The sequence below is a fragment of the Pterocles gutturalis genome, unplaced genomic scaffold, assembly GCF_000699245.1.
Source record: "Pterocles gutturalis isolate BGI_N339 unplaced genomic scaffold, ASM69924v1 scaffold17924, whole genome shotgun sequence".
NCBI lineage: Eukaryota > Metazoa > Chordata > Aves > Pterocliformes > Pteroclidae > Pterocles > Pterocles gutturalis.
The window spans coordinates 36,161-49,225 of record NW_010128573.1 but is presented as its reverse complement, the minus strand read 5'-3'; the positions used below and the strand labels follow the sequence as shown (position 1 = coordinate 49,225).

General features: G+C 41.4%; 1 protein-coding gene across 1 annotated transcript in view; it reads right to left on the bottom strand.

Annotated features, from left to right (window-relative positions):
• Positions 1-976: 976 nt before the first annotated feature.
• Positions 977-13,065, bottom strand: part of DNAH10 (dynein, axonemal, heavy chain 10) — a gene marked incomplete at both ends in the record, with an annotated part of 47,929 nt that continues 35,840 nt past the window's right edge. Inside the window, 16 exon segments of the mRNA XM_010079681.1 lie at positions 977-1,177; positions 2,025-2,208; positions 2,450-2,604; positions 3,369-3,523; positions 4,034-4,138; positions 4,533-4,806; positions 5,495-5,724; positions 6,084-6,363; positions 6,892-7,039; positions 7,662-7,883; positions 8,271-8,488; positions 9,337-9,473; positions 10,244-10,425; positions 11,294-11,468; positions 12,032-12,193; positions 12,838-13,035. Of these exon segments, the coding sequence (XP_010077983.1) occupies positions 977-1,177; positions 2,025-2,208; positions 2,450-2,604; positions 3,369-3,523; positions 4,034-4,138; positions 4,533-4,806; positions 5,495-5,724; positions 6,084-6,363; positions 6,892-7,039; positions 7,662-7,883; positions 8,271-8,488; positions 9,337-9,473; positions 10,244-10,425; positions 11,294-11,468; positions 12,032-12,193; positions 12,838-13,035 (3,026 nt within the window).

Sequence of the window (13,065 nt, the reverse complement as noted above, 5' to 3'; positions counted from 1 at the left end):
CCACGATTTACCAAAGATGATGGAGAGAGTTATGCTGCTGGCAAGACATTAATATTTATTATACTTGAAGATCTAATTTACTGAAATATTACCAGTTCTTTACATATTTTGGTGTGTCCTACATATCACCACGGTAAGATGGCTTAACAGTCTATTAGACTCTTAATGGCTTCACTGATGATCAAGCCGTGGCAGAGCCAGCTTCCTGGCAGCATTTTCGAAGTGCTGTAAAACCTTTGTTCTCACTGCTCATGACTAGACCTAGAAAGTGTGTCTCTGCGGCCTTACAAAGATACATTCATGCTCATTTCTCCCCGCTGCAGCACTAAGCACTGCTGGAGGTGGATACTCCAGAGCTGTCACTGACAGACCAGCACAGATACTGGGTGGATCTGTCGTGCCACTGCTTTCAAATCTGTGAAATAAAATGCTTATGTTTACAGGACTGGTTCAACACAACAGAAGTAAAGCAGCCATAGAAAAGAACTTTAGGACAGCACCATGGCTTGTGCCTTCAAAGTAATCAGCTCAGCTTGCTTGCGATCAATGCTGCAGCCTGAAGTAGCAGCTGGAACCCATTATCCTATTACAGTGTCTGCTCCACTGGCACTATTGCCAGGCCAGACAGAGCTCAGCTCTGCACTCAGCATCAGGGCTGACAGCACTATTTCTGTCTCTCCGGATATTCCGCACTTGCAGTAGCATTTGCATCTAAAGAGCATTTGTCACATTTCCAGATTTACTCACAAACCTCTACTCTGAAATAACTGCTTGAGAAAAAAAACTGCTGAGCAGCTTTCACCCAAAGGAAAAATCCGCAGAAGGTAAACAGGATGATGCAAAAAGGATTGGGCTTAGAAAGACACAAAGCTAGTATGTAAACCCCAGGTCAACACGCTGCAGTCAGGTCAGGCTCCTGTCGCTGAATACGAGCGGCAGGACATGCCCTCCTGCGGGTTTCCCCACTGCACAGTACCTTTAAGGACTTCTGCAGGATTCCAATGGGGAAGCCCTCGGTTGGGTCAGTCGTCAGCCAGAGGCGGAAGTCTGGGTGAGGCTCTGTAATCTTCTCCAGGGCCTTTTCCAGGTTGACAAGCCACCTCACCAAAAGGTGACAGTTCTGCAACATCAGCCACTCTCCACAAACCACCACATTCTCCAGCATCTGCAAAGCAATCTTGAGAGGGAAAGAACTGTCTGTGAGTAACCCTCTCTTTATCTTGTAAGCAAACTGACTGTGATGGGTTAGTGCAATGGATTTCTTCCTGCTAGCAAGGGAGAGCTTTGCTAAACTCAGCCTTTTAGTTAGTTTTAGTAGACTTACCAGAATGCTCCCTGCTGAGAACAGACCTTTTCCAATACAGCAAGAAGTTGCCCTGAGATGCTTTTTTTATTTCATTAATTTATTTTGAAATTAAAAGCCACACACAGCATTGAAATATTTCAAAACAGGACAGAAGTGTGCATGGCCCAGAAGAGGGTGAGGATCAGAGTTGGGAAGCAGTGGTCTAAATGAATCTCACAGGAGCTCTCCCACTGACTGAAATCCCAGCAAATCTAGTCAGCTGCTACACTGTGGACATCCCTGCCTTGGCGTCCGTAACAAAAAGGAAAGCGACAGGAAGGACAGAGAGAGCAGCAGGATATCTTTGTGGTAACAAACACTGTGACTTCCCATCAACTCATGTCCACACACAGAGACATGGGGTAACTAATTAACCTTTGAAAAGCTGCAGAGTAACATCCTTTCAGCTCCACTCTCTTAACTGATGACAACATCATTCTGCATTTACCCTCCCCAAACCATAAAATCAGCCAAATCCCCCCCTTTCACGTTACAGGAAAGCATTATCGCTGGGCTGGCAAATTGTGTGCGATGTCTGAACTGCAAAGTAACTCCCTCTAGAGTGGAGCAGGCCTTTGGAAAGGAAATTTGGACAGGCACACAACATGAGGAGCACCATTTGCAACTCACACCCTAACCTGCTGCACCCAGCATGTCCCTACCCTCCCACCAAAGTTACCTTCTCTTGGCCTTGTCCCATGGCTAGGAACTTGAGTTTATCCCCTCCAAAGCCTGTCTTCTCGGCCAGTTTCATAAGGTCACTGACAGGATCAGAACCAGGACTTAGGATAAAAACAACAGGTGAGCAAGGACTGCTCTGCTCAAAGATCGCTTCAAAGCTGATCACAGGGGGCTGCACATACCTGATAGGAAAAACAGCACAATGAACTGCTAATTGACATGAGAGCAGCCATCTCATGTGAGATGACTTTTGCACAAAACATCAAAGCTCACTGCAGGCTGCACGTGGCAATTACACAGACACAAATCACACTCTGTTGTTTAGGCAAATTACAAAGTCATGTACATAGCTGGTTAGAACGCCAGCTCTGTGCGAAATACCCGAATGGTGTGATTCAGATTTGAAAGCAGAGAGTGACTTACTTCTCACCCATTGTCAGAGTAACATAGTCCATCACTGCGCGGTATAGCCGGTCCACTCGGAAACACCGTAAAAGTAGGAGCTTCTGAAAGTCCGTGAGATTGTCCTGGTACTGCATGGGGAATGGCATCTGCTCCAGAGCATCTGTGTCATACCACTGGCAAGAAAAAAATGGGAGTCAATGGAAATGGCTCAAATGGCTCTATCAATGAAGTTACTAGGAAAGCATACAAAAGCTATTTGATTAATGAGGGGCCATGAGACACAAGGAAAACAAAGAATAAAGTCAATCAGCTGCAAAGAAATATTAAAAAATTAACTGAATGTAAAATATTCAACTTTTTCAGTAGCATTCAAGTCCAGAAACATATCTGTACTTTCATTTTATGTCAAGTAATTCTCTGAAGATACCCAAAATAGCATCTCGAGCAAAAAGTATTACAGATTGCTTACAGAAAGACTTCTTATAAAGCAAGAAGACATGGAATGAAACTCAAAGCAGAATAAAGGAAAGTTTGTGTTTGTAACTAGCCTATAGAACTCACTGCCACAAGAAGATCAAAGTACAATTTAGCAGTACAAAAATAACAGTGAAATGTTGACTGCTGAAATCAACAGCAAAAATTCCACTGACTTCAACAGGCAAATAACTCATTCTAAGGCACTTGACTGGAAAATAAAAAATCTACAGTGTACCAGGGAAGATTTTTTTGGTTTGTTTTTTAAATAATAAGAGCCCTTATTCTTCTGGAAATAAGCCAGTCACTAACTGAGGTCAAGAAGAAAAAAGCAAGGCCTTGACAGAAAAAGCCAGCAGTGACATGCCTCCTGCCGAGCGCTGTGGCACATTGCATCATACTTGAACATTTCCTACCAGAAAAAAAACAAGGAGAGAGAAAAGGATTGCAGAAAAGCACGTACATTTTTCCATACATCTGGATTTTTTTCCACATCATCTGGAATAGATTCAAATTTCTCAGGAAATATTTCAGACAAGCGAATTAAGTCTTCCCAGCCTTGATCTGGAAGCCAAGTGTACGGTTTCTTTCGTTCACTCTTCTCCAGGGAAACATTGCCTAGGCACATTCAGAAACCAGAGTGAATGTCCATGTCATAAATTCTCCAATACATGACCACACATACTGTCCCACTGCACAGAAGAACCAATTGGAAATGTGTTTCTGGAAGCACTGTAAGATTAAAGTGGTCTGCTGAAGAAAAGATAGTTTTTTACAAGTGCTTGCAAGAACCAGAGTTTTATATTTGCAAACATTTGTAAAATGATTTCTACATAGTCAGAAAATAACTAAAGGTTATTTTCTCTGATAACATCCTAACAATTAGCTAAGGTGAGATTTGTCAACACGTGTGGAGAAAGATGACCCTCTCTGCTGTTTAGCAAAGTGAAAAAAAATAGAAATAGAGAATCCACAATTTGTGTAAACCAGCACAGTTCATCTATCGTCAGTGGTTTCTCTAGATGCTAGCTCTTACAGCAAATCATAACAAGTCAAAATCTATCTTCACAAGATCTTTTAGCTATTGCTACATATAGCTATATATTTAGAGAAAAATATTCACTTTACCTTTCAAAAAGAACTCAAGTTCTTCTTGTGGAACTCTGCCATCAGCTTGTTCTATCCTGACAGTCATATTAAAGGAGAATAGTAGCTTGTGCTTCTCAAGCAAGCCTACATTAAAAAGAAATCAGCTGCTAAACTGCTGATCAGCTGCACCTGGTCACTCCACAAAGATCAGGGTAATCAGAGATGGGGCTTTGGATCGGGCTTACAGAGTCAAAACAGCATCTGTGAGCTACATGCAGGGATGTGAGCTCCATAGCTGTGATTTACCATTTGTAACTGTATTAAGAAAAACATTTATTTAAAAGTCACATATTGGTAATATGCATAGTTTCTTCAAACAGAAATAGCAGAGATTAAAGTGTGAACTGGGAGCAATGCTGAGAACTGAATATTACTCAATTCCCTGTTTGGTAACTTGCCTCTTTAATGTAAACCAGCTGCAGGCATTTATCAAGCATTTGCACAACACGGTAGCAGCCCATCACTAAATGGCACTAACCTGTGCAGCAATAGTTGTAGGTGTTGAAAGTCAATGTATCCATGATGTTTTTTAACCTCTTCGGAAGAATAGGACTGGGCATGGATTTCCGAAGAGAGAGTCCAAAAACCTCTAAGAAGCAGACCAGTGAGTACTGATACATGATGTTGACAAGTGCCATTTCAGACAAAACGGAGAATAAAATGGCCCCCCTCCTGGCAGCTGGTCTGTAGCCATCTCGAAGACGCTCAATATCCACCGCTGTCGTCTCAGCCAGCTTCAGTTTTTCAATCACCTAGCCATACCATGATTTTATACACATGTAATTACCGCTCTGATCCATAGTATGTGTATTCTATCACGATAAGCAGAGCTATTCAGTGCCTGCCTCTCTAGGTTGACTATATAGGGAATCTGGGCACGTAACCCTAAAGAAAATGTATGAATTGTGAAAATCAAAAGTTAGAGAAAAATAATCCCACCCTGTATATTTATGAAAAGTAAAGGCAAAGATTAACAAAGAATCATGGAAATAGTGTGGGAAAGGCCCTCTGGGAATCTTTAGTTCCACTTTCTGCCCAAAGCTGGACTATGACCACCACTAGATCGGGTTGGCTGTGGCTTTGCCCAACTACGGCCTGAAAACCTCCAAGATGGAGATTTTACATCATAAGTAACAAATACCTTAATTTTTCATTTCAGATCTGATTCAAGAGCTGAAAGAAATACATCACATTCTCCTCATTTTAGAACCATAAACAACCATTATTTTGTCCTGATAAGGACTTTTCTGAAGATAGACTTTGGTTCTACGATGCAATAAAATACTGCCCAATACTGAAAGGTGCAACACACTCATGAGAAAACTCTCCATTTCCTTTCAAACACATTCCTAGCTTCACAGGTAAAAGTTGAAGCATGATGACAAAGGAAAGACAATGTTCTGTTAGTAGATATCCTTCCAAAAAGCCCAGAGCCAGTACCTCAGTAGCTTTGGATTTTGTCTCTTCCAGGGTTTGCACCAAGTCCAAGTTGTCCAACATGTTTCCTGTGGAAGATGTCAGTTCCCGAAGGAGAGAGTCTTCCAAAACTTTCAGCAAGTTTTTGTTGTCACTTGTCTCCTGGATAAGTTGTTCTCTCTGTTCTTCCAATTCCCTTCTTTCAAAACCCGTAATGACGCTGAGCAACTGATCCTCTAGGCCCTTCAGTGTAACTACAGATAAACAGAGGTACACAGCACACAGTCTTTTTTTAAACACAAGGAGAGCTTTTACACAACTTATTTAATCTCTATCATCTCATAAAACTACAGTGATGCAACAGAGTGACTTGGTTAATAACTCTATATCTTAATGCTACCAAAGCATCCTAACGTAAAAGATGCAAGAGGAGATATTTAGCTCAGTTTCAGATTAAAAGAGAAAAGTGAGAAGAATTTTCTGTTAAATCAGATGCTAAGTGTAAGGGAGACTATTAATTTTTTAGTGTTTCATTGCTGTTTCAGACACCAAGACCCTCAACTTGCACTACACCATCATCACTACTTCGTCACTAAAGACACATTTTGCTTACCTGTGTAATTGATAACCATAGCTTTGCCAAACACAGAGGGAGAATACTTTGGGTTCGATAATTTGGTGTTCAGGTACAATCTAAAATTACTGTCATAGTCAACCTCTTTGTCACCCAGGACAATGAATGTTCGCCCCTGTGAGACTTTGACATTCTTCTCTAAGACGTTGTCTATCACAGGATCAATGTATTCATCGACACCATGCAACAAGAAAGGGCTTCCATACTTTATGGCCAGTTCTAGTTGTTTAAGGAAATCTGGATCATTAAAGGAAGCCATCTGCAAGAGAATAATGGGAAGATATGAAAAGAGAACTGATATTCAATTTGTAGAATGTTATTATTTTACAATATTTGCCAGCCCAGCACTAATGAAGTTTGCTCTGTGTTGCTTTTTGTCTTTCCTCTTACAGATATAAACTGCACGGGTAAAAAATAGTAGAGGTGCTTTTTTTATTTTTTTCTGATCAGTTGAGAATAATTTCCATTTGGAGAACTATTCTTCAAAGTTCCAACTGCACCTCTGACTGTGTTAATTGTCCTACATGAAAACTCCATCCTGAAGCTGAGATAAAACACAATCTATACCAGCCTTTTGGTTATTCTATTTCTGCATGTACTAAGGCTGGCCAAGATCACAAACAAACCATCCGTCCCAAGGATTTGAAGGTGATGTGAACCGTGATATTCACTATCTATTTCAGAGACACAGTAGTCAACACATAATTGGTTTCCCATTCAATGTGGTAGATATTTATGCAGCTTTTAAAACAACCAGTAAAGAGATAAAATGATCATCTATCTTTACCCTCAGGTTATTTTTTTCTTCTTTCTTCTTAATCCATTGTAATGCCTGTTGTTGTGGGTCAATACAGAGTGGGAAGCGGCTTGCATATGTTGTCAGGATGCCATTCTGGACAGAGAGCTCATCCGGAGGCAATCCTTCTGAAACCCACCTGGGAACGGAATGGATCAAAGACCAGGCTAGCAAGAAAACTTGATGGGAGAGCAGCACATTTCATTTGTCAGAAAAATTATGCAATTTATTGAGCACGCTATTAGACACCCAAGGAAACATATAGTATATGTGATTGTGAGAACAGTGCCAAAACTCAGACTGATTCGTTGCCTGAGTCATTTGTGACTACACTACTAAAAACACTGACTGTTGCATTTGGTGAGTAATCCTGCAGTAGCTGACATATGGGCTACCTGGGCATGGGTTTAATTCCAAATTCATTGAAGGCAATGAAAAGACTCCTGCCAGGCTTTGGGATAAACACACACTGCAGAGAACTCCTTTAAAAATCTCCTAAAAAGGCATTATATGTGTCTAGGTTCAGTGAATGTCCCTAGAGCGTAAAGCACAATGGTTTTTTATAAAAAATAGCCCCTGTTAACCAGAAGAAAAGTAAATTGTCTCCTTGCCACCTTTGAGACATGAAAGTAAAACGGGCTCTCTCTGGTATGGCTGTGCACCTGCCCCCACAAAGCCAACTCTGTGCTACAGATTCAGGCCCAGACTCCCACTTCATGATTTCACATTCAGTAGTCACTGGTCTTCTTGACTGGACGTACCTGCTAACCTCCACATCGTTAGTCAGGAGGGTTTCTAACCTAAATGGTTGACTGAGAGGAATCTCTCGTGAGAGGATATCTTCTTGCCACACTTGATAGATCATTTCATTACGGAAGTCCCAGCTGAACGCTCCTTCATAGCTCAGAAAGGCAGCACAGAGTAGACAGTCTCCAAGCAACTTCACCTTTCGTATTTCATTTTCCTCTAATTCCTTTGTCCACCTGATAGAATTATAAGGGAATCCTGGGTCAGTTTGTACCAGGGAGGTGGGGTTTATGTGCAGAATTTCCAGCTGCTGGTACTTCAGATGTAGGTTGAGACAGACCCCCAAATTTACAATCAGGTGTTCCCTCACTATTGTGATGGCCACAGACACTGAGCTGATCAGAACCTTCCTTTTAATCCAAGTTCACCTTCTTCTTCTGCACTAAAAATCGTTGTTATTATTTTTCAAGACCTAATGGATATTAGCTCAGAACAGATATTAGCTCTTCTCAGAAGCAAACATCACAGGAAGCGACACTTCCAAAAATGTCTCAGTTTGACAGATTCTATCCCTGGCACATGACCCTCTGATGTCAAAAACATTCCTCTGAATCTAGACTTACCTCTCACTCTCAGATTTCAAGCCAGAGATTAGCCTGGCAGCAGCATCTAATCTTCTCTGCATAGTCTCTGCTTCTTCTTGTAACTGTTGCTTTTCTTTTATTGCCTCTTGATATTTGTTCCCCAGAGCTTGAAGCTCATCCTGAATGGCAGCCAGCTCTGCCTTTATCTTTTCCAGTTCCCGCTTACTTAAGTAATAGTTCCGTTCTAGCCTAGCCACCTACAGTGTGGAAACATAAGAGTATCAGAGGAAAGAGGAGTTTTGGAGAGAACATTCTTAGATTTCTTTTGGCTACTTAATATATTTAAAAATGTCCTAGTAATAAACAGTGTAAGCCAAAATAACTGGCACTATTTCTCACCCACCTCTCCCCATTCCAGACATATACATCATGGTCTGATACTGCAGCTCCAAAGCAGATCAATCTCCTAGAGTTTTGTACCCACAAGGTATACTAAAGCATACAAGCAGTCCTGCTGACACTGGAGGTCAGCAGGACTGTCATCTCATGACAAAATGGGATGTTTGTCTGCTTAACAACAATATTAAGACCTCAAAAATAGTCAGACTCCTCTTCTAGTGAATACACTTTCTCAGTAGTTAGCTGTATATAATAACCATTTCTTGAAGAAAGTTTCCCAGCATAATCAGCTGGACATTAGATTTCCTTTGGTAATACAGCTAACTTTCCAGTTGTCCTAAAAAAAAGTTAATAAAAATGTCTGTGTTTAAGGGACATGGATGTTGTGTTCTGCTCTGTCCAAATGCCATGTGTTTGGAAGTCTGTTTTCAGTAGACAGCTATAAACTATTTTTCTAAGCATGTTAGATTACAAAATTCCAAATGAACATGTTCCTCCCTTCCAAGCACTGGCATGAATGGGAACCCAGATCACAGCATCATGACACAACAAACACAGCAGTTTATAACCGAGTGCCTGCCTCACCCCTGCTGCAATAGCTTTCCTAAACACCTCTTTTTAAGCACTTCAAAGAGGATTAACAGGCAGTCTGTGAAATTGCCAAGTATTATTTTTCTCATCAGGATCAGGCATCCACACACTCTACCTTCTCTCTCTTTGGCTTGACTTCTTTAACTACATCACAGTAACCCATCACTGCTTCAACAAACTTTAACATTCCCAGGCCTGCTCTGCTAACAAGTTCCATTTCAGCAAAGGTAGTGTTAAGATTCTTCAGCACACCTAAATGGGCAAACACAAAAATAGTGGAAGTGAGTTGAATTACAGTGCGGAAAGCTAAGAGAAAGACCTTCCCCTACCAGCAATATCGAGCAATACTGTGACAGACGATATGAAACATTTGTCAGAATATTAAAGAGACTCTGACCTTATGATGAAGCTACTGGGCTGTAATAATATGAGCACAATCTTGCCAGTGATTTCTCAAGTTCTCTCTCCATGAAGGGAGTGCATTCAGGAGTTGTTCAGCAAGTCTTGGGATCATGATTTGTCTCCTCTGAAGCAGTCAGATGCAATCTTGTTCAAAGGGCCAAATTCCCCTCTTAATGGAACTACTCTGGGTTACACCCTTGGGCCCATGTGCAAAGTTTGGCCCATAGGCTTTAGATATAGTTTATCCTCTTTCCACTCTGTACAGACCACATTTTAATTGCCATCACATGGATGAGGTTGTGATTCTACTTTCTAAGTGGCTAAAAGCAGACAGCAGCCTGGCTCAGCTGTCCTGTTTGTCTCTTGCGTGCTCTAAATCAAAGTGTGCTAAGACCTTAGCTAAAGCATAAACAGGATGTAACACACAGCAGAGGGTCTTTGAACTCTGAAAAAATCCAGTCCTCTCAACAGTGCAACACCTGCAGCATTCTCGACAGTGCTGTCCCTTTGCACAAAGTGAATCCACACTCCCAAGCAACACTGGAAGGACTGCCGCTGACACGGCTAATCACATTAACTACATGCTACGTTCATTCCAAGTATACAGGTCAGTAATTTACCTCGGACAGATTTCACTTGGCTCTGAGTGATTCCATCAAAATCTATCTCCATCAGGGATCGCAGGAAATTTGCCTCAGACATCATTCCTTTGGCTGTCTTCCAGTTTAATTCTTTGTAACCTCTTATTATAAGAACACATTCCAAAACAGCCTGCACTGGCCTAGGGGGCTTTGCAAAGGATCTAGAAAAAAAATGAAGGAGACAAGGAAAAGGAAGAGACAAAGCACATGATGCCAGACATGGGTACTTCCCGTTAGGAGAGTCATTGCAATACAACAACAGCTAGTACATAGATAACCTACACAAAGTGAAAAAGATAATCCAGGCCAGACATGAAATGATTTACTAGTCAAAAGCTCAAAACCAATTTTTGTATTCAGACAATTTGATCAATGAAATACTGAAGGATTTCAAGAGTGGAAGGCCTAAAATTCTGAGCCATGATATTCTTCCCTAGCGCAGTGAAGCAGCTGTCCATTGGGAGAAGCAGTACAGGAAGAATCCAGAGATCTACAAGAGAAAGGAAACTAAACAAGTGTGTCAGGGAAGGGAGAGCTGTTGCTATTTTGGGGAGAGACAAGAACTGGATGTACTTTCATATATATCCCCGAATACAAGATGTACTATAAAAACCCAAGAAGTTAATTCAGCAGAGAAATAATTTTCATGCTATCAAAGCATCCCTGAAAAATAACTGGTATGTGTTCCTATTCATACATAATAAAAAAAGAGGAGGAATGAAGGAATTTGGACAGTCACTGCTCAGGCAAGAACCATAGCAATTTCCAGTGCATCAGACACAGGTAGAGAATTATGGGGGAGACATCAAATGAAGAACTGGAAGAACTGGAAGAACAGGCTTGAAGGGAAGTCCTGGGCTAGGAATCAGGGGATTCTGTTGTGACCTCTGCACCTGGACAGCTGATGTCCTAACCGTCACCCACACACCATGCAGGTGAGAAAGGTGAGGCTAGGGTTCAGACGTTGCAAACAAGGGTGTCTCAGTGAATTTCCAAGAGTTTATGCTACTATACATCCAAATAAGTCACCTGATCTCAGTAACATCAGACTTGTCAAGCTTCTGAAGCTCCAGTTTGGCAGCTTCTAAAATAGGTATGACTTCAGCCAAAGCTGCCTCAGCAGCTGCCTTCTCCTTAGCAATAATCCTATTCTGTTCCTCTATCTCCGCAGCTTTTTCTTCAGCCAGTTTTTTCTTCTCCTCAGCTAGGAATTGTAAAGACAGGACCATAAATGGATTATTCAAATTTGTATACAGAACATATACTAATATAGATTTGCTCTTGGCTGAAAATCAGAAATTACCATCAACTCTGTACCTTTTTGTTGCTGGCTTGCCCATGTTTACAGTTCCATCACCAGGTCAGGAACATTGTTAGTGCTCCACACAAGAGCATGCATAATCTCTTTTCCTCCCATGCTTCCCTCTGTTTTTCCTCTAATAGTAATTTTCTGAATCAGAAGGTCCCTTTCTTACTCATGCCTCTTCCCCACATTATGCCCTACACTTTGGAAAGGGAAGACAAGGGCAGGAGAACATCATATTGAGTTCTGTAAGGTACTGTAGGCGAAATATATTGCAAAGATGGCAATCTGGGCAAGATAGTGAACCTACTCTTCTAGCATGACACTAGATCAGCACAGATAGAACAAGAGGGTTACCTCTAGAAGCAGCTGGAGCTCTTAGAGGGTCTTCCAACCCAACACAACACAGACTACGTGAGCCTTGCTTAGCCTGTGGGATGCATCAGTAGTTGTAAACTACCTACCTACTTGTGTGTTTGTTGAAATCTCTTTTAACAAAGCCTCACAAGCAGCTGATTTTTCTGCTAGCACAATCTCTTGCTCAGCAAGTTTCTTGTTCAGCTCAACCAGCTGTATACTGGCTTCCTTCAGTTTAACTAAGCCCCCATCCAGCCGTTTACATTGTGCTAGGCAGGAAAAAAGGGAGAAATGTTATGATTCATTGATTGTGTACTATCACACAGAAAGAGACAATCTCACAGAAAGTAAATCTTCTTACCCATGCACTTTGTAGCAAGGCAACCTAAGTTATGAAAGGAAAATGACTGATTTTTCCTTTCCTAAGCCTCCCACCCAAGACAGTGTTAATGTCACTTGAGTTGCCACATAGTGGCCCTGTGCCACAACTCGCTTTCCATATTACACTGTTCATGTTTTATCCTCTTCACATATTTCAGTGCCCACTGAAGTATGAATAAGAATTGCTGCTTGAGGAAGAATATCAAACCTTGAGCTTGGCTGAGCTGGTATCAGATTTAATCAGACTGTTCCCCAAGCAGAAGAGTGTCTGGTTTGGAGATTCTGGCTCAGGTTCATGCACAAGAGAATTCGAGGAGAGCCCACCGTTTGACAGAGTGCATCTGAACATTCACACGTGGCCAGGATATTGGTCCTGTGTCAAACCAGATGCCAGCACAGCATTTGCACTAGTACTGATAGAATGATTTTTGCATAATGTGGGAAATATGTGGGATTCCCACCATATTTTTTTCTTTTTAAAATATTTAAATCGCTTATTAAAAAGTAGAAAAAGATATCTACACACCCTTACCTAAAATGAACTCATTTTTCTCCTCCAGCAGTTTTGAATAAGTATGGATAAAATCAAGGTAATTCTTTGGTGTGACATGGTTGCTACGTCTCAGTTTCTGCAGAAACCTCTTGCTGAAATCCCCTACAGATTCATGCACCATGACCATGTGCTCAATCACCATCTTGGAGCTCTCTGATGGGATGCGTGTGTTATTTCCTAAAATTGGGCAGAAGGAATGAAAAATTT